This window comes from Epinephelus fuscoguttatus, linkage group LG7 (genome assembly GCF_011397635.1).
Source record: "Epinephelus fuscoguttatus linkage group LG7, E.fuscoguttatus.final_Chr_v1".
In the NCBI taxonomy this organism is placed as follows: Eukaryota; Metazoa; Chordata; class Actinopteri; order Perciformes; family Serranidae; genus Epinephelus; species Epinephelus fuscoguttatus.
This window is the reverse complement of record NC_064758.1, coordinates 22,139,140-22,162,947: the sequence shown is the minus strand read 5'-3', so window position 1 is coordinate 22,162,947 and position 23,808 is coordinate 22,139,140. Positions and strand designations below refer to the sequence as shown.

At 41.9% G+C, this 23,808-nt stretch overlaps 2 protein-coding genes across 3 annotated transcripts; both read left to right on the top strand.

The window, feature by feature from the left end:
- The first annotated feature begins 495 nt into the window (after positions 1–495).
- mmp9 (matrix metallopeptidase 9) lies at positions 496–4,980 on the top strand. Its single transcript, XM_049580523.1, has 13 exons — positions 496–827; positions 1,091–1,329; positions 1,483–1,631; positions 1,754–1,882; positions 2,002–2,175; positions 2,302–2,475; positions 2,572–2,745; positions 2,846–3,001; positions 3,106–3,316; positions 3,405–3,544; positions 3,637–3,787; positions 4,007–4,110; positions 4,225–4,980. The coding sequence occupies exons 1-13, from the start codon at positions 690–692 to the stop codon at positions 4,347–4,349; spliced, it is 2,064 nt and encodes a 687-aa protein (XP_049436480.1). The 5' UTR covers positions 496–689; the 3' UTR covers positions 4,350–4,980.
- Positions 4,981–5,264: 284 nt separating this feature from the next.
- Positions 5,265–23,604, top strand: LOC125891328 (zinc finger protein 335-like). Of its 2 annotated transcripts, none has more exons than XM_049580522.1 (28): positions 5,265–5,533; positions 7,029–7,222; positions 7,386–7,662; positions 7,786–7,863; positions 8,187–9,266; positions 9,364–9,549; positions 9,679–9,843; positions 9,968–10,226; positions 10,557–10,734; positions 10,812–10,924; positions 11,047–11,065; positions 11,201–11,317; positions 11,639–11,715; positions 11,920–12,080; positions 12,192–12,412; positions 12,531–12,630; positions 12,729–12,817; positions 12,942–13,198; positions 19,583–19,697; positions 19,789–19,986; positions 20,266–20,408; positions 20,537–20,676; positions 20,802–20,899; positions 21,357–21,443; positions 21,560–21,643; positions 21,736–21,795; positions 21,930–22,035; positions 22,894–23,604. In XM_049580522.1, the coding sequence occupies exons 2-28, from the start codon at positions 7,031–7,033 to the stop codon at positions 23,013–23,015; spliced, it is 4,722 nt and encodes a 1,573-aa protein (XP_049436479.1). In that variant the 5' UTR covers positions 5,265–5,533; positions 7,029–7,030; the 3' UTR covers positions 23,016–23,604. The 2 variants fall into 2 exon arrangements, with proteins under 2 accessions (XP_049436479.1, XP_049436478.1); XM_049580521.1 differs by having other exon boundaries at positions 5,266–5,533; positions 8,136–9,266.
- The last annotated feature ends 204 nt before the right edge of the window (positions 23,605–23,808 follow it).

Below are 23,808 nucleotides of genomic sequence, written 5' to 3'. Positions count from 1 at the left end.
AACATGTCAAGAATAGCTTTTTGCATCAATTAAAAGGAAGATAACGACAATGTGCACTGCGCATCTAAATACTGAGTGTATGCTCTCTTTAGGTTATTTCCTTAAAGCTTTTTTGTAACCATTTTTTTAAAGACGTAACAGCACCTTAAAGTAAATAATTGGTTACTTGGTTGATCATTTGTGTGGGTTTTCAGGCAGCATGCTTTACTTTATAACATATTATGAATGCAACCATAATAATTTGCCATAATTGGTCTTATCCACCACTGCCATTGTTCACCTCCTCCAACTCAACATATGTCCAAAAAAGAGCAATTAGCTAACCACTCACAAGTTGTTAGGTAAATCTAAATGTGGATATTTTGGAAATTCCCCTTGCCCATTCAGTGCAGTCCGTCAAGATGTAAGTGGGAGGGTTGAGGTTAGTAGTAGGCGGGGGCGAGGTTAGGTGACTAAGACGTCACATTGCATAAAAACAAGGTCCACAACCAAGGGCACACAGCAGAGGCAACAAGAGCCACCAGTCATAACAAAGAAGGAAGCAGCAGTGAAGGAGAAACACTGCTGATCGTCAGCGGAGAAGCTTTTTAATCCTTTTTGTCTCACTGAGCACTCATTCACTGCGAGGCTCGTATTGTCTATAATTCTATTTTTGTTACATTTTGCAGAAATCTACAGCAGATCTCATCATGAGGTGCTGTGCGTTAGCTGTGTGTTTAATTTTGGGGATAAGTGTTCAGAACGGATGGAGTGTTCCTCTCAAGACCCGCTTTGTCACCTTCCCAGGAGACATCCTCAAAAACATATCTGATAATGAACTGTCAGAGGTGAGTCATTTTGTCCTGATAGATTGAATTTCCCAAAACAGTGTGCAATCAGCCTGTCCGGGGAAGTAATTATCTGAACAGAGATGTCAATCATAATGTTAATGAAAAGAAAAATATTTAACAGTTTAATAGTGAGAGGATAGAATTTAATGTGTTTTTCAAACTAAGATTTTTTTTTACAAGGACCCACTCTACTCTGCTCATCACATGATACAATCATCCACTTGGACTCATTAATGTGGTTTCTCATGTTCTCCTGCCAGAATTATCTCACGAAGTTCGGCTACATGCAAAAGCTGCACCGCAGTGGCTTCCAGTCTATGGTGTCCACTGAAAAGGCTTTGAAGAGGATGCAGAGGCAGATGGGGCTGGAGGAGACTGGAAAGCTGGATAAGTCCACCCTGGAAGTAATGAAGCAGCCTCGCTGTGGAGTTCCTGATGTGGCCAACTACCAAACATTTGCTGGAGACCTCAAATGGGACCATAACGATGTCACTTATAGGTGAGTAGAGACTTGATGACATTATAACACTTGTGCTTTGCAGTGCAAGGCACCATATACAGAGAACATCTCACATGCAGACATATCACCAAGTATCTTTACATTGTCAGTTACAAGTCTGATAACAGAGTGTCACTGTGCTCTCCTCCACAGGATCATTAACTACACTCCAGACCTGGAGAGCTCCCTGGTTGATGACGCCTTTGCCAGAGCCTTCAAGGTGTGGAGTGATGTGACCCCTCTGACTTTTACCCGCCTTTTTGATGGAACGGCTGACATCATGATTTCATTTGGAAAAGCTGGTATGTGTTTGTGCAGTGGTCATCTGTCTTCTCCATATTGCTGTCACATTGTTGAGTTATAATTTTGTATTAAACACAAGTCTAAAATCAAAAACTGATGTGCACTTTAATTTTCTATTCAGACCACGGAGACCCATACCCATTTGATGGTAGGGACGGTCTTCTGGCCCACGCTTATCCCCCTGGTGAGGGTATGCAGGGTGACGCCCACTTTGATGATGATGAATTTTGGACTCTGGGAAAAGGAGCAGGTAATCACACATACCAAAACAAAAAAATTCAACCACCAATCCAACTGTTATGAGGCTGTCTCCCCCCAGTGTTCACTGTATACATTGCATTGAATGTGGTTTTTTTTCTGTCATCCAAGTTGTGAAGACTCGCTATGGGAATGCTGATGGTGCTCTGTGCCACTTCCCCTTCACCTTCGAGGGCAAATCCTACACCACCTGTACCACTGATGGGCGTTCAGACAACCTGCCATGGTGCGCCACCACAGCTGACTACGGCCGAGACAAGAAATTCGGCTTCTGTCCAAGTGAACGTAAGCTTGACAATTTATTCTGCAAGGGGAATCACAGGCCAGAGGGCGGCTAGATGAGGTTTGCTTTAGCGGTATGCTGATTCACTTCACCTGCTCATCCTTGCCCCTTCATTCTCATCCTGACAGTTCTGTTCACCTTTGGAGGAAACGCAGACGGAGCAGAGTGTGTCTTCCCCTTCGTCTTTCAGGGGGAGGAATATGACAGCTGTACCACAGAAGGCCGCAGTGATGGCTACCGCTGGTGTGCCACCACAAGCAACTTTGACAAGGACAAGAAATATGGATTCTGTCCCACTCGTGGTGAGTGACAGGAACCACAATGCATAAATGCAACAGAGTGCCACCACAATGGGTTGTTTTCTTACTGTTGTTTTTGTTATGTCTTTGTTTGGCCAGACACCACTACAAGCGGTGGAAATTCTGATGGAGCACCGTGCCACTTCCCCTTTGTGTTCCTGGGTAAAGAGTATGACTCATGCACAAGCGAGGGACGAAGGGATGGCAAGTTGTGGTGCGCTACCACTGACAACTATGATGAGGACAACAAATGGGGTTTCTGTCCTGACCAGGGTAAGTTATATGAATATAACCTGGAGGAAGCAGAGTAGACAAAATGCTTTATGTCTTTACCTTTGCCATTTAACAATATTCCTTACTCTATGTGTTCCAGGTTACAGTCTGTTCCTGGTGGCAGCCCATGAGTTTGGACATGCCCTTGGCCTGGACCACTCCAACATAAGAGAGGCTCTCATGTACCCCATGTACAGCTACGTGGAAGACTTCTCCCTGCATGAAGACGACATTGAAGGCATTCAGTATCTCTATGGTGAGGTCACGACAAACTGTGTCATCATGCAAGATCACATCAAAATGTTTAAATTTCCAACTTCTCAACACTTTCTCTCAACTGACACTATCTTTTTTTTTCAGGACGCAAAACAGGCCCTGACCCCACGCCCCCTCAGCCCGACTTCACCACCACTACCCCCGTCCCAGACCCTGATGAGACTGACCCCACAGATGAGCCAGACACCACCACTACCACCACTCGACCTGTGGACCCGTCCATAGATGCCTGCAAAGTGACCAAATTCGACACCATCACTGTGATTGAGGGAGAACTACATTTCTTCAAGGACGGGTAAGCAAATCAGTCTCTTCTTTGTAAAAAAACCCCAGAAACATAAAGCAGCAGCACTGATGTGTTAATAGCATGATTCGATCAACAGACATTACTGGAAGATGTCAAGCCGGAGCAATGGAGGGCTCAAGGGACCATTTTCTATTTCTCAGAGGTGGCCCGCTCTGCCAGCAGTCATTGACTCTGCCTTTGAGAACATGCTGACCAGGAAATTGTACTTCTTCTCAGGTAATAAAGCTTCCTGCAGTGCATAAAGGGCCATTGGCACTTACGCCAAAAGTGCAAGACCATTTTTTCTAATGACTGTTTTCCTTCTACAGGGACCCGATTCTGGGTGTACACAGGAAAGAGTGTCCTGGGTCCCCGCAGCATAGAGAAGCTCGGCCTCCCCAACACTGTTCAGAAGGTGGAGGGAGCACTGCTGAGGGGGAAGGGCAAAGTGCTGCTCTTCAGTGGGGAGAACTACTGGAGGTGAGTTAAATTTATGCTTGAAATCAGGATGGGATGCTGGAAGCTTTTCAGCTCAAATTCAACCCTGTCTGCTCTTTGAGCCAGCCTGTTAAACCCCACCTCCACTGTGGTTTTCCATTCAACTGTAAAGCTTTTTTACAACATAACCAAAGTCTACAGTTTAAGACAGCTGATGGTTTTTGACATTTTTAATGACATTTGCTACTATAATTAACACAGGCTTGATGAGAAGGCCCAGAAAATCGACAAAGGCTACCCCAGATACACAGATGCTGTCTTTGGCGGCGTCCCCAATGATGCTCATGATGTGTTCCAGTACAAAGGTAATTTCAAATATTTATCTACTGAGCTAAATAAACAACATATAACAGTAGATTGTTACATGTGAGAATTCTCATGTTGCATTCTAGTGATTAATGTCAATATTTCTGCTTTAGGTCACATCTACTTCTGCCGGGACCGCTTCTACTGGCGTATGAACTCCCGCAGGCAGGTGGATCGTGTCGGCTATGTGAAGTATGACCTCCTCAAGTGCTCAGATGGTTCAGCCACTCGGTATTGAGGACATGAACACAAAGGGATGAGCTGGAAATCGTCTGTAATGTGGTAGCACCTATTTCTCTCTCCTGTGCAGGTGTCAGGGAACATGTGATGCATTTTTTGTGTATAGCGCCTGTTATATGATGTGTGTGCTTTCTGGGATGTGAATATTTGGCCACCATAGATGTTGGCTAATTGTATAGCATACAGTAATGGCCTGAAAATAACTTAAAAGCCCAAAGGAAAGCAAAACCAACTGTTATCTCTGGTGCTGCCCTGCCCTCAGTCTGATCATCTGTGAACTGGTTGGTTAAAGTGGTCGAAAATTTGACACTCGTAACCACAATTAAAATATTCTTAAAAAGGTATCTGGATTCTGGATTTTCTAAATAATTTCTTTATGTCTGACAGGTTCAGACTCCTAACAGTATTAGATTATTTTGGTATTTATGGCATTATCTAATATTATTTTTGTGTCCTAGAGCTTGTTTGTTTTGTATAATTGTATGTGTGTATCTCTGAAAATGGCTTCAAAGCCAATTATTGCACTGGAAGACAATGCATGTCTCCTTCACTGAAATTATTTATAAGACTGATATGTTTTGTATTAAAGTTCTAACTTTCAATGCAATAAACATTCTGTGAGAAATACATACCACTGTCTGCTGTCTCATTAGTCCACTAACATTAACTGACGCGCACAACACTGCCATGCCAACACATTAATATTATTCGACAGTTTTAATCTACGTCCACGCAACAGCAAAACATACAAGTTTAACCCATGACTTTGGCTATATAAATGTAATTTTATTATTCCTGCTATATCGATTATTAACTTCTCCCTGAAACAACAGCCCAAAGCGTATGCATATTACTCCGCATCCAATTGCGTAATACGCCTTCCTCTCAAAACAATAGTCCACTTAGTGTTTATAAACAACACATATACCGTATATCTGAAACAACATACAACGACCAATCGATCAGTAGGCACAAACTGGTAAAACTGGCAAACATTTCACTGTTTGGTTGAACACCGAAGCGTTTTCAACAAAGATAATAAATAAGATCCGGTTGCGCGGACAGGAAGCAAGGAGAGTCTCATGGCGCCCGACTAGAATGGAGCAACAATTATCGGTTACTAATTTCTGTTCTATTTAGCGCATCTACACTAAAGGATACCTCTCTGCTCGAAAATACACGGTAAGAAAAAAGCGTGGAGATTCTAATGCCGGAGAGGGAAAATATTTTCATTTTCTTCAGGGAGAGAATTTGGGCGGTCTGCCGCAGCTCAGGCCCTCGAGGTCCCCAGTAGAGCTTTCAGAATGCCTGAGTGTAAAACGGGGCTGCCCTGTGTAAAATGGCGACGCGGAGCAGGCAGGACGAAGGGCAGCTGGGCCCGTATAAAACGGCTAACACACGTTATGTTGGACGCTGTTACACCCGATATGTTGTCATGGCTAGATCGGTGACACGTTCTTCATTCAGCCGCGTTACCCACTCAACCACTGAAACTGTCATTAGGAACAATTATATTTATTTTGCAGCTTTACAGAAGACACGGAGCTGACGATAATGCTCGTGAGCTAGCTTAAAGCTAACGGTAGCTACTCTGGCTCACCGTAAGCTAACGTCAGCTCCCGTAGCATCAAGTTTTTTAAATAACTTTCCTGCTTTGCATTACCGATGTCATTTTACAAGTATAGCCACACTTGACCAGCCACAATGTGAACTGCTCATCCCCAGTAGAGAGATCTTTAATTCACACAAACATTTACGTCCTTGAGTGAAAACACTTTATGCAGCTAACTGATGCAGACAGATGCTAACGTAGGCAAATGCCAACATGACTTGTGCAGAGAAACAGCCGGAGAGAACCAGCTCTGTGTTTAGTACACTTATCTCTAATCAAGAGTTAATAAATAACGAACTCACGAACACTCACTGAAATTAAAGTTGGAAAAAGACCATACATAAAATGCTCAGGGGCGAAGCACTAACATTGAAGTACAGATATACTGTTTTACTAAACTGTGCATTGTATCCCAAACTCCCACTCAGCCATTATCAGTGTAGTGAAGTTGAAGTATAAAGTTTCAGAAAATAACATGTCTGAGTACGTCAAAACTCTGTGTCAGAGTACATCTCAGTAAATGTACTTTTGTTATTTCCACCCCTGAGTATAAATATTGCCCAGCTTGCTATTTTAAACTTTGTTTCCATGTGTGCTCCATTAGGTACGTTCCGACAAATCCATCTTTGGTATCATATTTTATATATAACCTTATAGGGACACACAAAACATTTTAGCTGTATACACATACAATAAGCTTAAGAAAGAGAATATTATGTTTTCTGGAAAATTGATCACTTGACCCTTTCCCACAGTATACGTCCTTACTTCATCACAGTTCAGATAGTTTGACAAACTTTATTTTCTTTGCTTTCCTATCCAGGATGTCTGCAGGTCTCGAAGCCCATACTATTGTTTAAAAGTCATTCCACACTTTGCTGTTGATCTTGTGACAAGTAGCTGAGACTACAAAATATTTTAAGCTGTACAAATACTCCCAACACTCAAACAGAGCTGTCCTGTGGCAAGGAACTAAAGAACTAGCCATGAGTTGTGTGCATCTTAACACAATGAACTTGCTGCACTTCAAATCTGATATTAAGTTTGTTTCATTTTTGTGGATAGCCATGGATTCAGAGGAGAATGAGGTGGAGAGCAGCAGTGATGCAGGGCCCTCCGGGATGGAGGAGCCGTCTGAAAGTGGCATGGGTATGGAGTCATCGGAGGCCATGTCTGCAGACAGCAGTGATGCTGCTGCCTCTCATGCTCAGGCCCCAGAGTCTGACTGCCATGTGGGACAGAGCTCAGAGGGACTTGTGGTAAGCTTTTTTTTTATGAATAGAAAAATAAATCAAATTTTTTTTTTTGCGTGTTTTGGAGAAAACAGTCATACACTAAATTCAACAAAACCAGATTCAGAAGTTTGGCTTTTGTCATAAAAGTTTGTTTATCACCATCATGTTCTGGCCCCTCCCTGTCAAGGTGTTCATCCCAGAAACCAGCTCCAGTACAGACGTCAGAGTTTCGTCAGTCCACCTCCCAGACTCCTCCTCAGTGGCCCAGTCCACCAGTGTGTCCAGCGTCTCCACGGTGACTCAGTCAGTGCTGGTGTCTGAGTCAGCCCAAGTGCTGGTCCACTCCAGTGCTACGTCTGAAGGAGCCATGATGGTTTCTGACTCAACTGCTTCTACCTCGTCAGACCTCGGGTCTGCCATTGACAAGATCATAGAGTCCACCATCGGCCCTGACATCATGAATGGTATTTCTACTGACACTTCACTTTCCGTCATATCATTGCCTGGGCAGCTCTAAGGTTGTGTCATTTTGATTAGTTTAACATAAAGTAGCAGCTTTATGATCCTGTGTGCTGTTCTTTCGTTAGGTTGCATAGCTGTGACCAGTGCAGAAGATGGAGGTGCAGAAACCACCCAATATTTGATATTACAGGGACCAGATGATGGTAAGTGCATTTTTAAAGTTAATGAGAAAATCATGACCATGTTTATATATAATTAAAACAATATGCTTTGGTAGGTGGGATGTGACTCATTGAGCATTGATTCATAGAGTGGATAAATTATTAAACCTTTCCATGTCAACTTGTTATGACACAACTTTAGTTTAGCCTTCTAGCAAGTTTTGAAGTAATTTAAAATCCACTGAAGTTGATAACATGGGAATCATTTTTAATAAATTATACATGATCCATCTATATGTATGTGTCCACTGTAGGAGCTCCTATGGTAGCCCACATGTCATCTTCAGCCCTCTCTGATCGTATAGCCATAGAAGCTCTTGTTGAAGGCCCCACGTCCACCTGTCGGGACCAGGGAGACCTGCAGGGCAACCTCGAGCCTGACCAGCCCGATGATCAGCCAGGTCACTCAGGTTACCCAGAGGACAGCAGCAGTCACCCTGACCAGCCCCAGCACTCCCACCCCTCCCAGTACATGGACTGCAGTGCAGATGGTCCAGACCAGACAGGGGAGTCTTCATCTTCATACGCAGAGTGTTCAGGCGAGGAACCTGACCAGACACGCTCCCAGTCAGGGTTCGCTGACTACAGTGGGGATAACAGTGACCAGGACCTGCCTGGATATGTGGAATGCAGTGGGGCCGACTCAAACCCCACCAGCCGAGGCCACTATGTGGTAGAATGCAGTGCTGGATACCTGGAGTGTGCGGTAGATGATGGAGAGCAACCACATCATTCACGGAGTTACATTGACAGTAGTGCAGACCACAGGACACAGACAAGTCGTCAGTATGGGGCAGCGTATGGAGGGGAGTGTGTTGCAGCTGCAGACTCTGAACAACCAGGTTGTTCTCGGTATCAAGTGAGGGACGATGATGACGATGACGAGCAGAACCAGGATCCAGACCAGCCGCAGCACTCCCAACAGCAGCCCCAGCACTCCTGTTACATGGAAAGCAGCAATGGCCCAGAGGCCTCTCTGTATGCCGATGACAGCTCCTCATCAGACCACCCTCTGGCTGACACTGCAGGTTCAGGTGGGCTTCCTGAGGCATTGGAGTGCAGCGAGAGCCAGCCTGGGCCCTACATCAGCAGCAGTGGGACATACACTTCTAATCCAGAGCCTGAGCTGGCTCAACAGTGCTCACCCAGCCAGGAGGAGCCTCAAGGCTCCCAGGGGCCACAGGATGAAGCTGGGCTGGTCAGGGAGATGGAGACATCGACGGTGGCAGAAGGCTCCGGAGACAGACCACCAAACCTGGCTGAGTTGGAGGAGATGATGGAAGTGGTGATTGTACAGCAGTTCAAGTGTAAGATGTGTCCATACAAAAGTGCCTCCAAAGACACACTTATTAACCACATGAGAGACAAACACTTCAAACCTGCAGGTAAGGCGGCGTGATTATAGGTCACTGAGCTTTTTTGTTCTTAGATTCTTAAAAAATTTTAAATAATTTTTTTTGTGGTGTGACGTCTGGTTTTTAGGGGAGATGTCAAAGAAGCGTAAACGTGGTCGGCCTCCTAAAAGTGAAACATTTGCCCGTCGCCAGGCAGAGAGGGAGGAAGCTGAAGAGAGGAAGGCAGCAAAGGCGAAGGCTGCTCAAGCTGCCCGACAAGCAGAAGAAGAGGAGGATGATATTGTGGATGCTGGTGCTATTGATGACCCTGGAGGTCAGTTAGGAAGATTTTTATTTAGCCCTCAAGCAGATTAACATTCATACTTTTCTCAATTAGTGAGTCATTCAGAGAATAAGGATTATAGTCAAATACCCCTCCCTATGCTCCTTTCTTTATTCTCAGAGGATAGTGACTACAACCCTGCAGAGGAGGACTGCAAAGGTAGACCACCTGCCATTATGAAGAAGCCCACTCCTCCTATATCCTCCTCCTCTCACGGGCGTCCTCGTCGTAAGGTTGGCCGTCCGAGGAAGTACAGCCTCATAGAAGAAAGCTACAACAGTAAAGGTCAGTTTTCAGCTTTGACAGAACAAAAACAGCCAATTGCTGCACAGAGAGGCGAGAGACACCATAAATTGTACAACTTTAGGTTGCTTTATTTTCATTCTCCTTTCTCATTGATTTGTTATAGAAGCAGAGAGTGTTGCCAAGAAGCCCAGGGTTAGTGTGGATGCCAGTGCACCTGAAGAGGCAAGCTCTTCTGGACTAAACAATGGTCCTGCTGTAGTGACCAATGGAGACACAGCTGAGGCTGCAATAAGCCAATCAGACTCTGAGAACAAGGACCCTTCATCCAACACACAGCCAGAGGAGGAGTTCTTCCAGAGGAAACGTGGCCGACCCTCGAAGCGTTTCCTTCGCAAGAAGTATAAGAAGTATATAAACAGAAAGTAAGTATCAAATTATTTAAGGGTAACTATGCTTATTTTCTAAATTCATACATGTTATTTCTGGGGTCTAAGACAGCCCAAATTTGTCATGAGCAGCTCCAGAACTTAAATCCTATGACATGACACATTTGAGACTTACTTCTCTGGTTTCTGGCTTTGAGAGAGAGAAACTCATGTTGACAAATATTCTTTAACTTTTCTAGGCCATGGAAATAACATATTGGAATTATTAATTTAGGTTGTGTACCCCTTTAAATAAAGCTGTGTTACAAATAGTATCATATATTATTACAACAAGCAAATCACTTATTTCGCTTCCTTATCTTTCAGTCGGTACTATAAATCCCTCAAACCGCTCTTGAGACCTCACAACTGCTGGATCTGTGGCTCACGCTTCCTCACTCAAGAAGATTTGCGCTTCCACGTGGACTCTCATGAAGGCAATGATCCAGAGCTCTTCAAGTGCCTCCAGTGCAACTATCGCTGCAAGCGCTGGTCCTCACTCAAGGTCGGTTGCAGTAAAACAGGTCACAACATTCAGGTTACATGCACAGTTTCCTAAAAGTCTTGTGGGCTGTTTTTCAGGAACACATGTTTAATCATGAGGGTACTAAGCCTTTCAAGTGTGAGGAGTGTGATTACACAAGTGTGTACAGGAAAGATGTCATCCGCCACTCAGCAGTCCACAACAAAGATAAGTGAGTAACTCAGACAAGATAAAACACATCATACACAATACATGATTCCTGATACAGGACACATACAGGATACAGGTTTGTGAATATTGTTACTGATTTTTATTTTTTTTTCCCTCCTGCAGGAAAAGAAAGACAGAGTTGGTAAGACATTTCAGATATTATGTATTCTTAATGTTTTAGCAGAATTGCTGCAGCCTGTTTCTTTTTATGTGTGGTTGTAGATGGCGTTTGTGTCACTTAACTTTTAAACTGTGTTTTTTGTGCTCATTCTTGCAGGTACCAAAGGTCTCAGAGTTCCTCTGCCCTGTTTGTCACAGAGTTTATCCCATGCAGAAGAGACTGACTCAGCACATGAAGACCCACAGTTCAGAGAAACCACACATGTGTGATAAGGTCAGATATCAATGAATTAATATTTGGACATCAGTAACCCACTGAGGATTTCTAATAAAGATATTCTTGAAAAGGTCAATAGTTAAAATGAGTTTAGGGCGATAATGTTACTTGTGTAAGATGCTTGTTTTATCACCCTTCTTTCTTTGAATGCACAATTTACTTACCCAGTAGTACAGTTTTATTGTGCAACAATGCTTTACGTATATGTAACTGTGTCCTTATAGGAAAGTGAGGGCACACAATTTTTATGGACTTTTTTTTGTACCTACTCTGAAGTTACTCAAAACTCTTGCTGAAGATGCCTCTCTGTCTTTGCAGTGTGGCAAATCCTTCAAGAAACGGTACACATTCAAAATGCACCTGCTGACTCACATCCAGAGTCTTGGAGACAGCAAGTCAGTACTGGAAACTTTTATTCCACCTCTTAATATTGTCATGTGTCAGTCTGTATTTCAAAAACATGCGTGTAACAGAATTGTCTGATCAGCACTTTGGATTAGAATATGCCTTAATGAATCAACATTAGTCATTTGTTGTTTGATGTTAGTAATGATGAGATCGTCATCATAGTGAGTAACTCTTGGATGTGTCTGTGCCAGGTTCAAGTGTGAGTTCTGTGATTACACTTGTGACAACAAGAAACTGCTCCTCAACCATCAGCTGTCCCACACCAACGACCGGCCCTTCAAGTGTGACTACTGCAAGTACTCCACTTCTAAAGAGGAGTTCCTGGTCTCCCATTTGGCCATCAAGCACACAGGTCAGTGTGGCAGAAAGGCTTCATTAGGTTTATTTAAACTAAGCATGATTTTTTTGTTCACCAGATGAAGGTAATACTGTACAACACCTTTACAATTCACGTCCTCTACAGGGGAGAAGCCTTTCTCCTGTGATATGTGTCACTTCACGACCAAGCATAGGAAGAACTTGCGTCTACATGTGCAATGTCGCCACCCTGAGACGTTTGAAGAGTGGTCTGTGGCCCACCCTGAGGAGCCAGTCAGGAGGAGACGCAGACCCTTCTTCACCCTGCAGCAGATAGAGGAGCTCAAACAACAACATGACGAGACACAGGATTTGCAGAACACAATTGTGAGTCTGTTAGAGGTTTTTTGTTGTTTAACTCAGGCCTGTTTTGGATTTAATTTTAGCATGTGTTAAATTTTGTGACACTGGGAGATGATAACTGTTTTTTACCATCCTGCATTAGGTTGCAGTGGATTCTGCGACACTACAAGCCATGCAGGGTATGGAAAATGCCTCCGTGTCCCAGGATGCCTTGGGAAACACCACCATCATCTATGAACAAGGTCAGTCCTCTTGTCATCAAGAGACATTTTTAGTATTTCTGGCGATTAATGCCACCTTAAGGACAAAAGTTGACTTTTTTTTACTGTGTGCTCCTCAGCTGAATCCAGTGATCAGTCCGCCCAGAATGCACTTGACCTGCTGCTGAATATGAGCAATGCCCGGGAATTGGTTGGAAACGCCTTACAGGTTGGTGCTACGGCTCATCAAAATAATTCACTTTACATAAGCAGGCAACAATTATGTAAAGAGTACTCTTGCATTTGGAAATGAGTGTGAAACAGTGTAGAATTTGACTGATTGTGCAACTCAGGTGGCGGTGCTGAAGTCAGATGTCAAAGCTTTGGAAAAGGGCACGTGGAGTACGGTGACCACAGCACCAGGCCAGGCACAAAAGGTCGTGACTTTCCATGTGTCTGAGAACGGTGAGACGGTGCTACAAGAGGCCTACGAGGCAGCCACCTCTGAAACAGGAGAGCTCACTCAGATTGCCATCGAAGCCTACGAGGGCGGAGGAGACTTCAGTGTGGTGGAACAGGCGGCTGAAGAGATCCACAGCCCTGGATACAGGTAAGTGTTATTTTCTGTGATTAAGTGGAACATAGGGATGCACCAAAATGAAAATTTGTGGCCGAAGCCAAAGCCGAATAATGTTAAACCCTTGGCCGAATACCGAGTACCGAATACTGAATATCGTTGTTTAGTTTTTCATTAGTATTTGCAGATGAACCCCCTCCAGATTAGTGTTGTCACGGTACCAAAATTGGATCCCACTGTACGATACCAATGAAAATATCGTGGTTATTTATTTATTTATTTTATTCATATGCACAATGGTAAAACAAGGATTATATTTAATAATACAAGGGCAAATAACTGTGCAGGAGAGCAAAAGAAGCCCAAAGGGCTTATATAAAATCCTCCCCTCCAATACAAAATCACTAAAACAGATCAACCAATAAAAAAGGAAAAGCAGCAGAAAAGGGAAAGTTACAAGGATAAAAACACAACAAAGAAACAAAGAAGAAGAAGAAAGGAAAAAATAAGACAACAAAGACAAAGATAGATAAAATTACAAATTCATTTCAATTATACTAGACATGAGTATTCTTTTGCGTGGACAGAAGATACCTCACCAAACTAGTCCTAAACATTTTGTAGGAGGATAAAAACTTAAGAGATCTGTCTAAGGAGTTTCAGAGTTGGGGACCATGGAATTTGATGAAAAATTTATGACTGGAGGTACGATAAAGAGGTAAATGAAAGTTCTTCTGACCTCTTACTGAATAGGAGTGAATATCTGATGATAACAGAAAGAATTTTTGAAAAGTGCCTGAAATGTCTTGTTTATAATGAATGAATTTAAACATAAATGGACATGTTTGAAGCATATTAATAGAAAAAATTGACAAAAGTTTAAATTTGCTAAATAAAGGTGCAGATGGTGCTTGATTGGTAGAGTTTGAAATCATTCTCAAGAATCTTTTCTGAATTAAGAGTATCTGATTAAGGTATGAGGAATATGAAGCACCCCAAACAATGTTGCAGTATGTCAAATATGGATAAATTAAACTGTAATATAATGTCATGAGACAGGACTGATTAACTAAGGAAGAGACTCTTCTGATAATACCATAAGACTTCATAATTTTTTTGCAAACATACTCAATATGGTTTCCCCAGGACAATCTTTCATCAACTAATATAACAAGAAATTTTGTACAAGATACTTGTTTGATTTCAGTGTTATTAATTAGCAGCTTTGAGTCCTGCTTAGGAAAAGCTTTATTTTTGTTTCTAAAAAGTATAAAATTTGACTTGTTTACATTCAAAGAAAGCTTGTTCATCTGAAACCATCTTGAGGCGTATTCTAGAGTGGTATTGGCATTTCTGATTAGACATCCAAAGTCAGAGTGAGACATGGCAATATTTGTATCATCCGCAAATAAAATGGGCAGAGAAGACTCAGACACGACAGCAAAATCATTAATAAAAATTAGAAACAAAAGGGGCCCAAGAATCAACCCTTGAGGCACACCATAGTATAGTTTTGCTTTCTTAGATACATGACCATTAATACAAACATATTGTTCTCTGTTACTAAGGTAATCACTAAACCATCTGATCACAACATCTTGAAGACCTTATCGGTGGAGTTTTGACAGAAGAATATCATGGTCAACTGTGTGAAACGCTTTTGAGAGATCCAAGAAAATACCAATAGCAAACATATTTTTATCCAGGGCAGTAGAAATTTTATCTATAAGTTGCAAAAGAGCCATATACAGTGCCCTCCAAAAGTATTGGAACAGTGAGTCCAATTCGTTTACTTTTGTTGTAGACTGAAAACATTTGGGTTTGACATCAAAAGATGAATATGAGACAAGAGATCAACATTTCAGCTTTTATTTCCAGGTATTTACATCTGGATCTGATACACAACTTAGAAGATAGCATTATTTGTAATGGAACACAAAATTTTTAGGTGAGCAAAAGTATTGGAGCATATAAACTTAAAATAGATTAAAGTGAATAAGACTTACTATTTAGTTGCAAATCCTTTGCTTTCAATAACTGCATCAAGCCTGTGACCCACTGACATCACCAAACTTTTGCATTCTTCTTTTGTGATGCTTTTCCAGGCTTTCACCGCAGCCTCTTTCAGTTGTTGTTTGTTTTGGGGGGTTACTCCCTTCAGTCTCCTCTTCAGCAGGTAAAATGCATGCTCTATTGGGTTTAAGTCTGGAGACTGACTTGGCCAGTCTAAAACCTTCCACTTCTTGCCCCTGATGAACTCCTTTGTTGTTTTGGCAGTGTGTTTTGGGTCGTTATCTTGCTGCATGATGAAGGATCTCCCAATCAGTTTGGTTGCATCTTTCTTTAAATTAGCAGACAAAATGTTTCTGTAGACTTCTGAGTTCATTTTGCTGCTGCCATCATGTGTTACATCATCAATGAAGATGAAAGAGCCCATCCCAGAAGAAGCCATGCAAGCCCAAGCCATGACATTACCTCCACCGTGTTTCACAGATGAGCTTGTATGTTTGGGATCATGAGCAGATCCTTTCTTTCTCCAAACTTTCGCCTTTCCGTCACTTTGGAAAAAGTTAATCTTTGTCTCATCAGTCCATAAAACTTTTTCCCAGAATTTTTGAGGCTCATCTCTGTACCTTTTGGCAAATTCCAGCCTGGCCTTCCTATTCTTCTTGCTAATGAGTGGTTTGCATCTTCTGGTGTAGCCTCTGTACTTTTGTTCATGAAGTCTGCGAACAGTAGATTGTGATACCTTCACTCCTGCCCTCTGGAGGTTGTTGCTGATGTCACTAACAGTTGTTTTAGGGTCTTTCTTTACAGCTCTCACAATGTTTCTGTCATCAACTGCTGATGTTTTCCTTGGTCTACCTGTTCGACGTCTGTTGCTTAGTACACCAGTGGTTTCTTTCTTCTTCAGGACATTCCAAATGGTTGTACTGGCTATGGCCAATGTTTGTGCAATGGCTCTGATTGATTGTCCATCTTCTCTCAGATTCACAATTGCTTCTTTTTCACCCATAGACAGCTCTCTGGTTTTCATGTTGGTTCCACCTCTAAATGCAGTCTGCACAGGCAAAATCTATCGTACCCAATCTGAAACTGAGCTCAGACATTCAGTGCTATTTATTGTTTGAATAATCAATGTAATTGGGAGACACCTGGGCAACAAAACACACCTGTCAGTGACATGTTCCAATACTTTTGCTCTCATGAAAAATGGGTGGGTTCAAACAAAAGGTGCTATCTTCTAAGTTGTGTATCAGATCCAGATGTAAATACCTGGAAATAAAAGCTGAAATGTTGATCTCTTGTCCCATATTCATCTCTTGATGTCAAACCCAAATATTTTCAGTCTACAACAAAAATAAAGGAATTGGCCTCACTGTTCCATTACTTTTGGAGGGCACTATATGTTAAGTGCTTTTTGCAAAAACCATATTGGTGTTTGTACAGAATGTTATTATCATTAAGGTGTTTAATAACTCTTGTATATACTAACTTTTCCAGAACTTTGGAGAAACATGGTAAGATAGAAATTGGTCTATAATTGTTAAAAACACTGGGTCCGCGTTCTTTAAAGAGAGGTAAGACCTTTGCCACTTTAAGATCACTAGGGTCAGTCTTTAGTGACACAGCAAAGACATGTGTTAAAGGTTTGCTAATGAAGGGAACTACTTCCTTTAGCAGCTTAGCCTTGATTTCATCGTGACCCGCTGCTGAATTATTAAGATTTACAATAATGTCAATCACTTCGTTAACTGTGGGAGGTTCGAAGTTTTGTAGGGCAGGGAAGAGACCAATAATATCTGTAGGGCAGTTATTAGATGGAGAGATTTTCTTGGCAAAAGTGCTACCAACATTTACAAAGAAATTATTAAATTCATTTCCTATGTCAGAGAGATTGGAGAATGTGGACTTGCCATCAGTAAATTGGGATTTGAATTTTGCAGGCGCCTTTTTCTTGTTTAATAGTTCACTAATAATATTCCATGTATTTTTTTATGTTGTTAGTAGATTCTTTGAATTTATCAGAATAGTATTTCTTCTTTGCCATACGAAGTAAATAAATAAACTTGTTTCTATATTTTTTATATGTCTTAGAGTTCTGTGGAGTTGGATTGGAAATAAACTTTTTATATAATCTGTTTTTCTTAATTGAGGATTTTAAGAATCCAGTAGTGAACCAGGGTTTATTAAAACCATGTCATTTATTGATTTTGAGGCTCACAAGTGGAAAGCACTCATTAAATACTGTCTTGAACAGATGAATAAAGGATTGATAGGTTTTGCTGGCATCCTGTTGATCATAAACATCATCCCAATTTACTTTTTCAACCATTCCTCGAAAGCGTTTGATATTATCTTCATTAAACTTGCGGAAACTTGTTCTGACATTTGTAACCTTATGTTTGAAACTATTACTTGAAGTGATATGGAATACAGGAAAGTGGTCAGAAATGTCAGAGTATAATATTCCTGAGTTTACTGGATAATAAAATGTGTTAGTTATAATGTTATTAGTTAAATTTCTGATTGCATGTCTTTACAGTGATCAGTCTGTTTAGTGTTACCCATTTTGATGTCATCAACCTCTTTCTGTGTAAAATGAATGCTGGCTTTAATTTCTTGAACTTCCTTTGAAATATCATCCAGTCGTGTGTTCGTTGAGTCCAAAATTATTTTAACAAAGCCTTTAAAATTCTCTTGCTATTGTTGCAAGAGTGCTAAAAACATCTCTCTCTGTTGTTGCATTAGTTCATTCACCTGTGCGAGCGTAATACACTCCTCCTCAGACTTCGCTTCTGGCTTCTGCTTAGGTGGCATGTTGTTACTGAGAGAGGCCTGGGTCTGGTCTGGTGGATGGATGGATGGATGGATGGATGGATAGACAGATGGGCTGCTGAGGCCTGGTGGATGGGCTGTTCCTTGGGCCAGGTAGCTTCTGCAGGCCTGGTGGTAGCTGCTGCTGCTTGATGGTGCCTGTGCAGCTGAGGCCAGGTAGCTTCCACTGCTGGGACCTGGTGGTGGCTGCTGCTAGAACCAGGTGGAAGCTGTTGTTGCTTGATGGTATCTGATCAGCTGAGGCCAGGTAGCTAGGCTGCTGCTTTTTTTTTTTAAGATATTTTTTGGGCATTTTTAGCCTTTATTTGATAGGACAGACAAGCATGAAAGGGGGAGAGAGAGAGAGTGACATGCAGCAAAGGGCCACAGGCTGGATTCGAACCTGGGCCGCTGCGGCAACAGCCTTGTACATGGGGCGCCTGCTCTACCACTAAGCCACCGATGCCCCGCTAGGCTGCTGCTTGATGCAGCCAGACAGGCCCAAATCTGGATCCACCAGATATCTCCCTTTAAAACTGTCAATCCATTTCTATAAGTTGATCACAAGCATTCCACAGTCACCGTCGATAGAATCAAATGAGAATTTGGTAGAAATTTGATCCAAAAATGCTGCAAAATGTTTAAAACCTGCTCTCAGTGCTGCTGCTGCTCTCAGTGCATCATCTCTCTGTTGTATACCTTTTTGCTATAGATGGTTCTGAGTAGTATCACGATACCACAGCGAAAATGAGGCAGATGTGCCTTTTGTCATTTATAAAAAGATAAATCACTTTTTTATAATACATCAGTGATATTTCAACGGAATAAATTACTTATTGACTTATTCATACTTCAAAAACAACATCAATGATGAACATAGGGGGATCAAAATAAAATAAATAAATAAAATAAGAATCAACCAGCCACCCTCCTCCCCTTCATAAGTAAAGAACAGTCCCTAAAGTGTGGTGAGGTTTGTGGGTCGTGAACGGCTCGTTTCTCCTCTGACACGTCACATACCTGTGTTCGACTGGCTCGGCTGTTCAGGTACTTCTGGGCAGTCCACACGCCAAGAAGAGGATATTATTGGAGCCGACTTCTCCGTCGCCGGTAAGCCGATGGCCGCTGTATTTGACAGGAATACATTACTGTCTGTGACCCCAGTTCAACCCACAATCTTTGGGATTCGCCTTTCGTTTCTGCTGCTGGTTGAAATCTGTAGGCTGCTCGCACAGCGTGCTGAATGATTTAAGCCTGTTTTGCTCGCTCAAAACTATTTTTAGTCGCAAATGCCAGTGCGGTGACGGACGGATCGCCACACTGCCGACATTTTACTCCGCCTGTCAAGGCACGCTGTTTGATTGCGTTATCAAAACACACTGCTATTATTCGGCCTTGCTTTTAACTTATTCCACCGAATACCAAATGTGTGGGTTTTTTGCAATATTCGGCCGAATATATTCGGTTACCGAATATTCGGTGCATCCCTAGTGGAACAGATGATATTAGCCTGGAAAATACAGTCACATGATAGGACTTATTAATGACCTTCCTAATGTCTCAACATTCTGTAATGTCATGAAACTGTTGTCTTTGCAGTAATGATGAGAGCAGTCCTTCTCAAGCTGCAGAAGTCTCCGGGTCAGAGAGCCTGAAAGGTGACAAGTACTACCTTACATCAGCACTACCTGATGGGGTTCTGCAACAGGTGGAGGTAACTGTGAAAGATCAGTTGTGTTGATGTGTAAAAATCTGTGTACACTGAGTATCCTTCCTTTCTGACTGTGTCGTTTGTTTTCTGCCAGCTGAGCAGTGAAGCTCCAGCCTCTCCCTCTGCTGTGAGCTCTCCTGGCATGGGCACAAAGAGGTTTTCCTGCAGAATATGCATGGAGTCTTTCCATGGACGCTCCGACATGGAAAACCACAAGAGGGCACACTTGGATCCCAACACCTTCAAGTGTCCTGATTGTGATTTCACCTCCACTTCCTGGCCTGAGGTCAAGGTGAGTACTCAACTCTGTAATTTTTTTGAAATCTTAACAAAAAGATATTTGTTTTAATTGAGAAGGCACAGACAATAATCACAAATTAAAGTAATGAGCTGCCATAAACTGATCCAAGATTCTCCACAGGGTGCAGTAATGACACTCTTATGAATATTCAACATGTCATCAAATTAAGTTTTAACAGGGTGACAGAAAATGTAGCAGCATTTCTGCCCTCATGTGTAAAATTTGTATGTGTTTTAAGGCGTTTCTGTCATTTCATCCTATTTATTTTAGGCTCACATGGGGCTGCACTCCTACCTACGCCCTCACAAGTGTCCAAACTGTAGCTTTGCCTCCAAGAACAAGAAGGACCTGCGCCGACACATGATGACACACACCAATGAGAAACCATTTTCTTGCAAACTTTGTGGACAAAGGTGAGAGTGTAACTAATTTAACTCTTCACAAAAAAAGGAACTCGTATGCAACATAGCTGCACACATTAGTTAACAAAATGGTAATGAACAGCTACCAATACTGATGTGTTTTTCGCACAATATCTCAGGTTTAACCGTAATGGCCATCTGAAGTTTCACATGGAGCGTCTCCACAATCAGGATCATCCCGCTCGCAAGAGTCGCACCGCCACATCTCAGCAGACCATCATAGTGAACAGTGATGAGGAGGCGCTGGCCACACTACAGTGTATGGAACACAAATGAAATGAAAATTATTGAATGATTTCAAGTGTTAGAGTTATGGGTTTATAGGTAATAAACAAAGGCCACATTTAGTGTAAAACAAAATGTGTATTTGTTTGTGTTTCTCAGCCCTGCAGGCACATCAGACAGTGATCACTCCAGAGCGGTTGCAGGCTCTGGGACAGGAGCACATCATTGTAGCACAAGAACAGGCTCTGTCAGACCAGGTACCTCAACAGTCCACACTATACTGGACATACGTGTAACTTAAAGGAGCTGTATGCAACATTCAGTGCTTATCTTTGATCCAGAGTCTGAGCTGGTATTGTCTAAACACAGCTCTAAATATGGAGGTGCCTGAGCCAGTGGCTAGCAGCTAACAGTGCTTAACAATGCTGACAGAACTAACAGTATTGACGTGGTCAGGACTGGAAGACAAAGCTGTCCCACCACTGTGGGTTGGGATGGCATTACCAGCAGTAACTGTCGTATGAGCGTGGCACAGAGCATCAGGATCTCATATGCAATAGCATGCATGTTCAGCTGGAGTGTTTGCTTCTGTATAAATGCTGTGAATGTTGGATACAGCTCCTTTTAACAATATTTTTTGAAATAGGTCATTCTTGCATACAGTATGTACCCACTCTGTTTTAAACTAAATGCACTGATGTGTACATTAATCAGGAGGAGGGCACATACATCCAGCAGATAACCACCATAGATGGACAGACAGTTCAGCATCTGATGTCAGGAGAGAACCAGGTGACTGAGGTAAGAGACAGTTTGTAGATTATACTATGACAATACTGGAGTATCAGAAGTATATTTATAACAGAGCCCATATTATAATCTTAAGCTTTCATGTCACCTCATTTGTCCTGTTCCAGGTTCAGTACATCATCTCACAGGATGGAGTGCAGCACTTGATCCCTCAGGAGTATGTAGTAGTAGCTGATGGCAACCACATACAGGTAATATCTCATAAGAAGTCACCATGACTGAGGGATACATGCAGTGTTTCAGGGTGATAATGTCTTGTTCTAACTGCTCTTCTGTTCCTCAGATGCCAGATGGACAGATCATCCAGTATGAGCACGACGGGGCCTTTCTGCAGGAGCAACAGGTGAGGCAGATATCGATCACTTGACAGTACAGAGATTGAAAATGACAAAGTGAGGCAGATAACCTAAAATGCTGAAAAGTGAGAGTTTTTTGTTATGACAGAAGTTCATTGCGTCACGTCCTTTATGTGTTCAGATTGCTGTAAGTCATGACGGTCAGATCCAGTATCTACCCGTGAGCTCGGAGCAACAGATGGTGAATCCTGAGGATCTGGAGGCTGCTGCCCACTCTGCTGTCACAGGTTGGCTCTCTTAGGGAACAGATTGCATTTCACATGTTTTATATTCAGTCCAACACTACACTGTTCATTTGTTTTTATGTACCAAAGTCATTAAAGATCATGCCCAAGATTCTGCATGGAGCATTTTCCAAAGTCTCTAGGTTCAGGCATTTTTCAGGTGTTGACTTATTCTGAGATAAAAATAAGCTTGTGGGGATTTTATTTTTATGTAGGTAATCTATTCAGTTGATTTAGTTTTTTTATCAAATGTGCATTATTATAGCCTGCTAATGTAGTTGAGAGTATTTTGGAAATGCTCGAGGATACTCTCATGCATACTTGAGTCAGACGTAAGTGTTGTGATTAGGGTTGGGTACCGTTCATAATTGAAACGATACAGTACCGGTACCAGTATCTGGAATTCGGTACCGGTACCAAACGGTACCTTATTTCTGTATTTTTTAAAGCCTAAACTTCTCAGTTTCAACATTTTATTGAGAACATTTAGGAACAGTGCTGCACGTTAACTTTTGTCTGTACATTTTTTTTTGTCGCCATTGTTGCTGAGTCTGAGGTGCGTGTCATGCGCTCTCGCTCCACCTCCACCTCAGGTACTGAAATTTGGCACCGTTTCATTTAAAGTAAATCGGTACTCCGAGGTACCGACGTGAATCGGTACCAAGTACAAAAAGTACCAAGTTTCGGTACCCAACCCTAGTTGTGATCATACATCATTCGTAAATGATGAAATAAAACCACTTTCTCATCATCTTACCCATTGAGAATAATTATAAGTTTGAAAATGACACGAGTCATTATGATGAAGAGCAATAGTAACTATTTCATATCAAACTAAAAGGACCATCTTTGTTCTTATAGCTGTAGCGGACGCAGCCATGGCGCAGACACAGACAGTCTACACCGAAGCTACACCTGAACAGCTGGAGCAGCTGCAGCAGCAAGGCATCCACTATGATGTCATTACCTTCACAGATGAATAGATGGCTGTTTAAACCTACCGGGATACAACCCACTACAAACCACTATGAGCTGACAAGTACAGTGACCTCAACTTATTTATGCATTCAGCTGGCTGTGAACTAAAGCGTTATCTCCTCTACAGTATCATCTGCTCGGGGGCGGTTGCACTGTTTAATAAGATCAACAACTTTTTTATAAATTCAAATTATTGCACCCATTGCTTCTAACTTAATCAAAGGGGCTGTGCATTTAAGAGTCAGTTAAGCAAGATTGGTCTGTTCTGTAATTATTAAAGATGATTTGTGTTTACGTGCCTCAACTGCTTCCATTTGCAAGACAATGTTATCAAAGAAAAAGAAATGGCTTCTATCATGTTTTAGGAATAATATACCGAGCGTCCAAATGAACATTTTAGTTTTTGAAAGGAGTGAAATGAAAAGGGAGTGTTTATTTTTGATCTTTAATGATAATGTAAGAGTACATGGATAATTGTTAGAATGACACAACATTATGTTAACTAAATATTGTTATGTACATACCTTTTGCATTTGATGGGGGTAAAGTTTTGATTTGGTGGATATGAAGTGTTTAATAAGCTGAAAGCTGACACCAAATAAATCACTTTGTGTATACTTGTGTATTCTCTCTGTGTCCATGAATATCTAGATTTTACTCCGATAACTTTTGTTCTTTAAGGTACACTATGCAGGATTTTCTTTAAAGAACAGTGTATATGCTGCCTTCAAATGGAACTGGTAAAGGTGTGCATAAGACTTGGGAAGCTGTGTACATGATATGCTTGGCGTTACAGTG

What these genes read in the sequence shown, in the direction of transcription:
- LOC125891328 (XM_049580521.1), top strand. Translation starts at nt 7,031, where the DNA reads ATGGATTCAGAGGAGAATGAGGTGGAGAGCAGCAGTGATGCAGGGCCC. An exon ending in CAGAGTCTTGGAGACAGCAA is followed by an intron (nt 11,716 to 11,919) that starts GTCAGTACTGGA and finishes TGTCTGTGCCAG; the next exon opens with GTTCAAGTGTGAGTTCTGTG. An exon ending in AGGATTTGCAGAACACAATT is followed by an intron (nt 12,413 to 12,530) that starts GTGAGTCTGTTA and finishes ATCCTGCATTAG; the next exon opens with GTTGCAGTGGATTCTGCGAC.
- mmp9 (XM_049580523.1), top strand. Translation starts at nt 690, where the DNA reads ATGAGGTGCTGTGCGTTAGCTGTGTGTTTAATTTTGGGGATAAGTGTT. An exon ending in GATTTCATTTGGAAAAGCTG is followed by an intron (nt 1,632 to 1,753) that starts GTATGTGTTTGT and finishes TTTTCTATTCAG; the next exon opens with ACCACGGAGACCCATACCCA. An exon ending in AGTGGGGAGAACTACTGGAG is followed by an intron (nt 3,788 to 4,006) that starts GTGAGTTAAATT and finishes TAATTAACACAG; the next exon opens with GCTTGATGAGAAGGCCCAGA.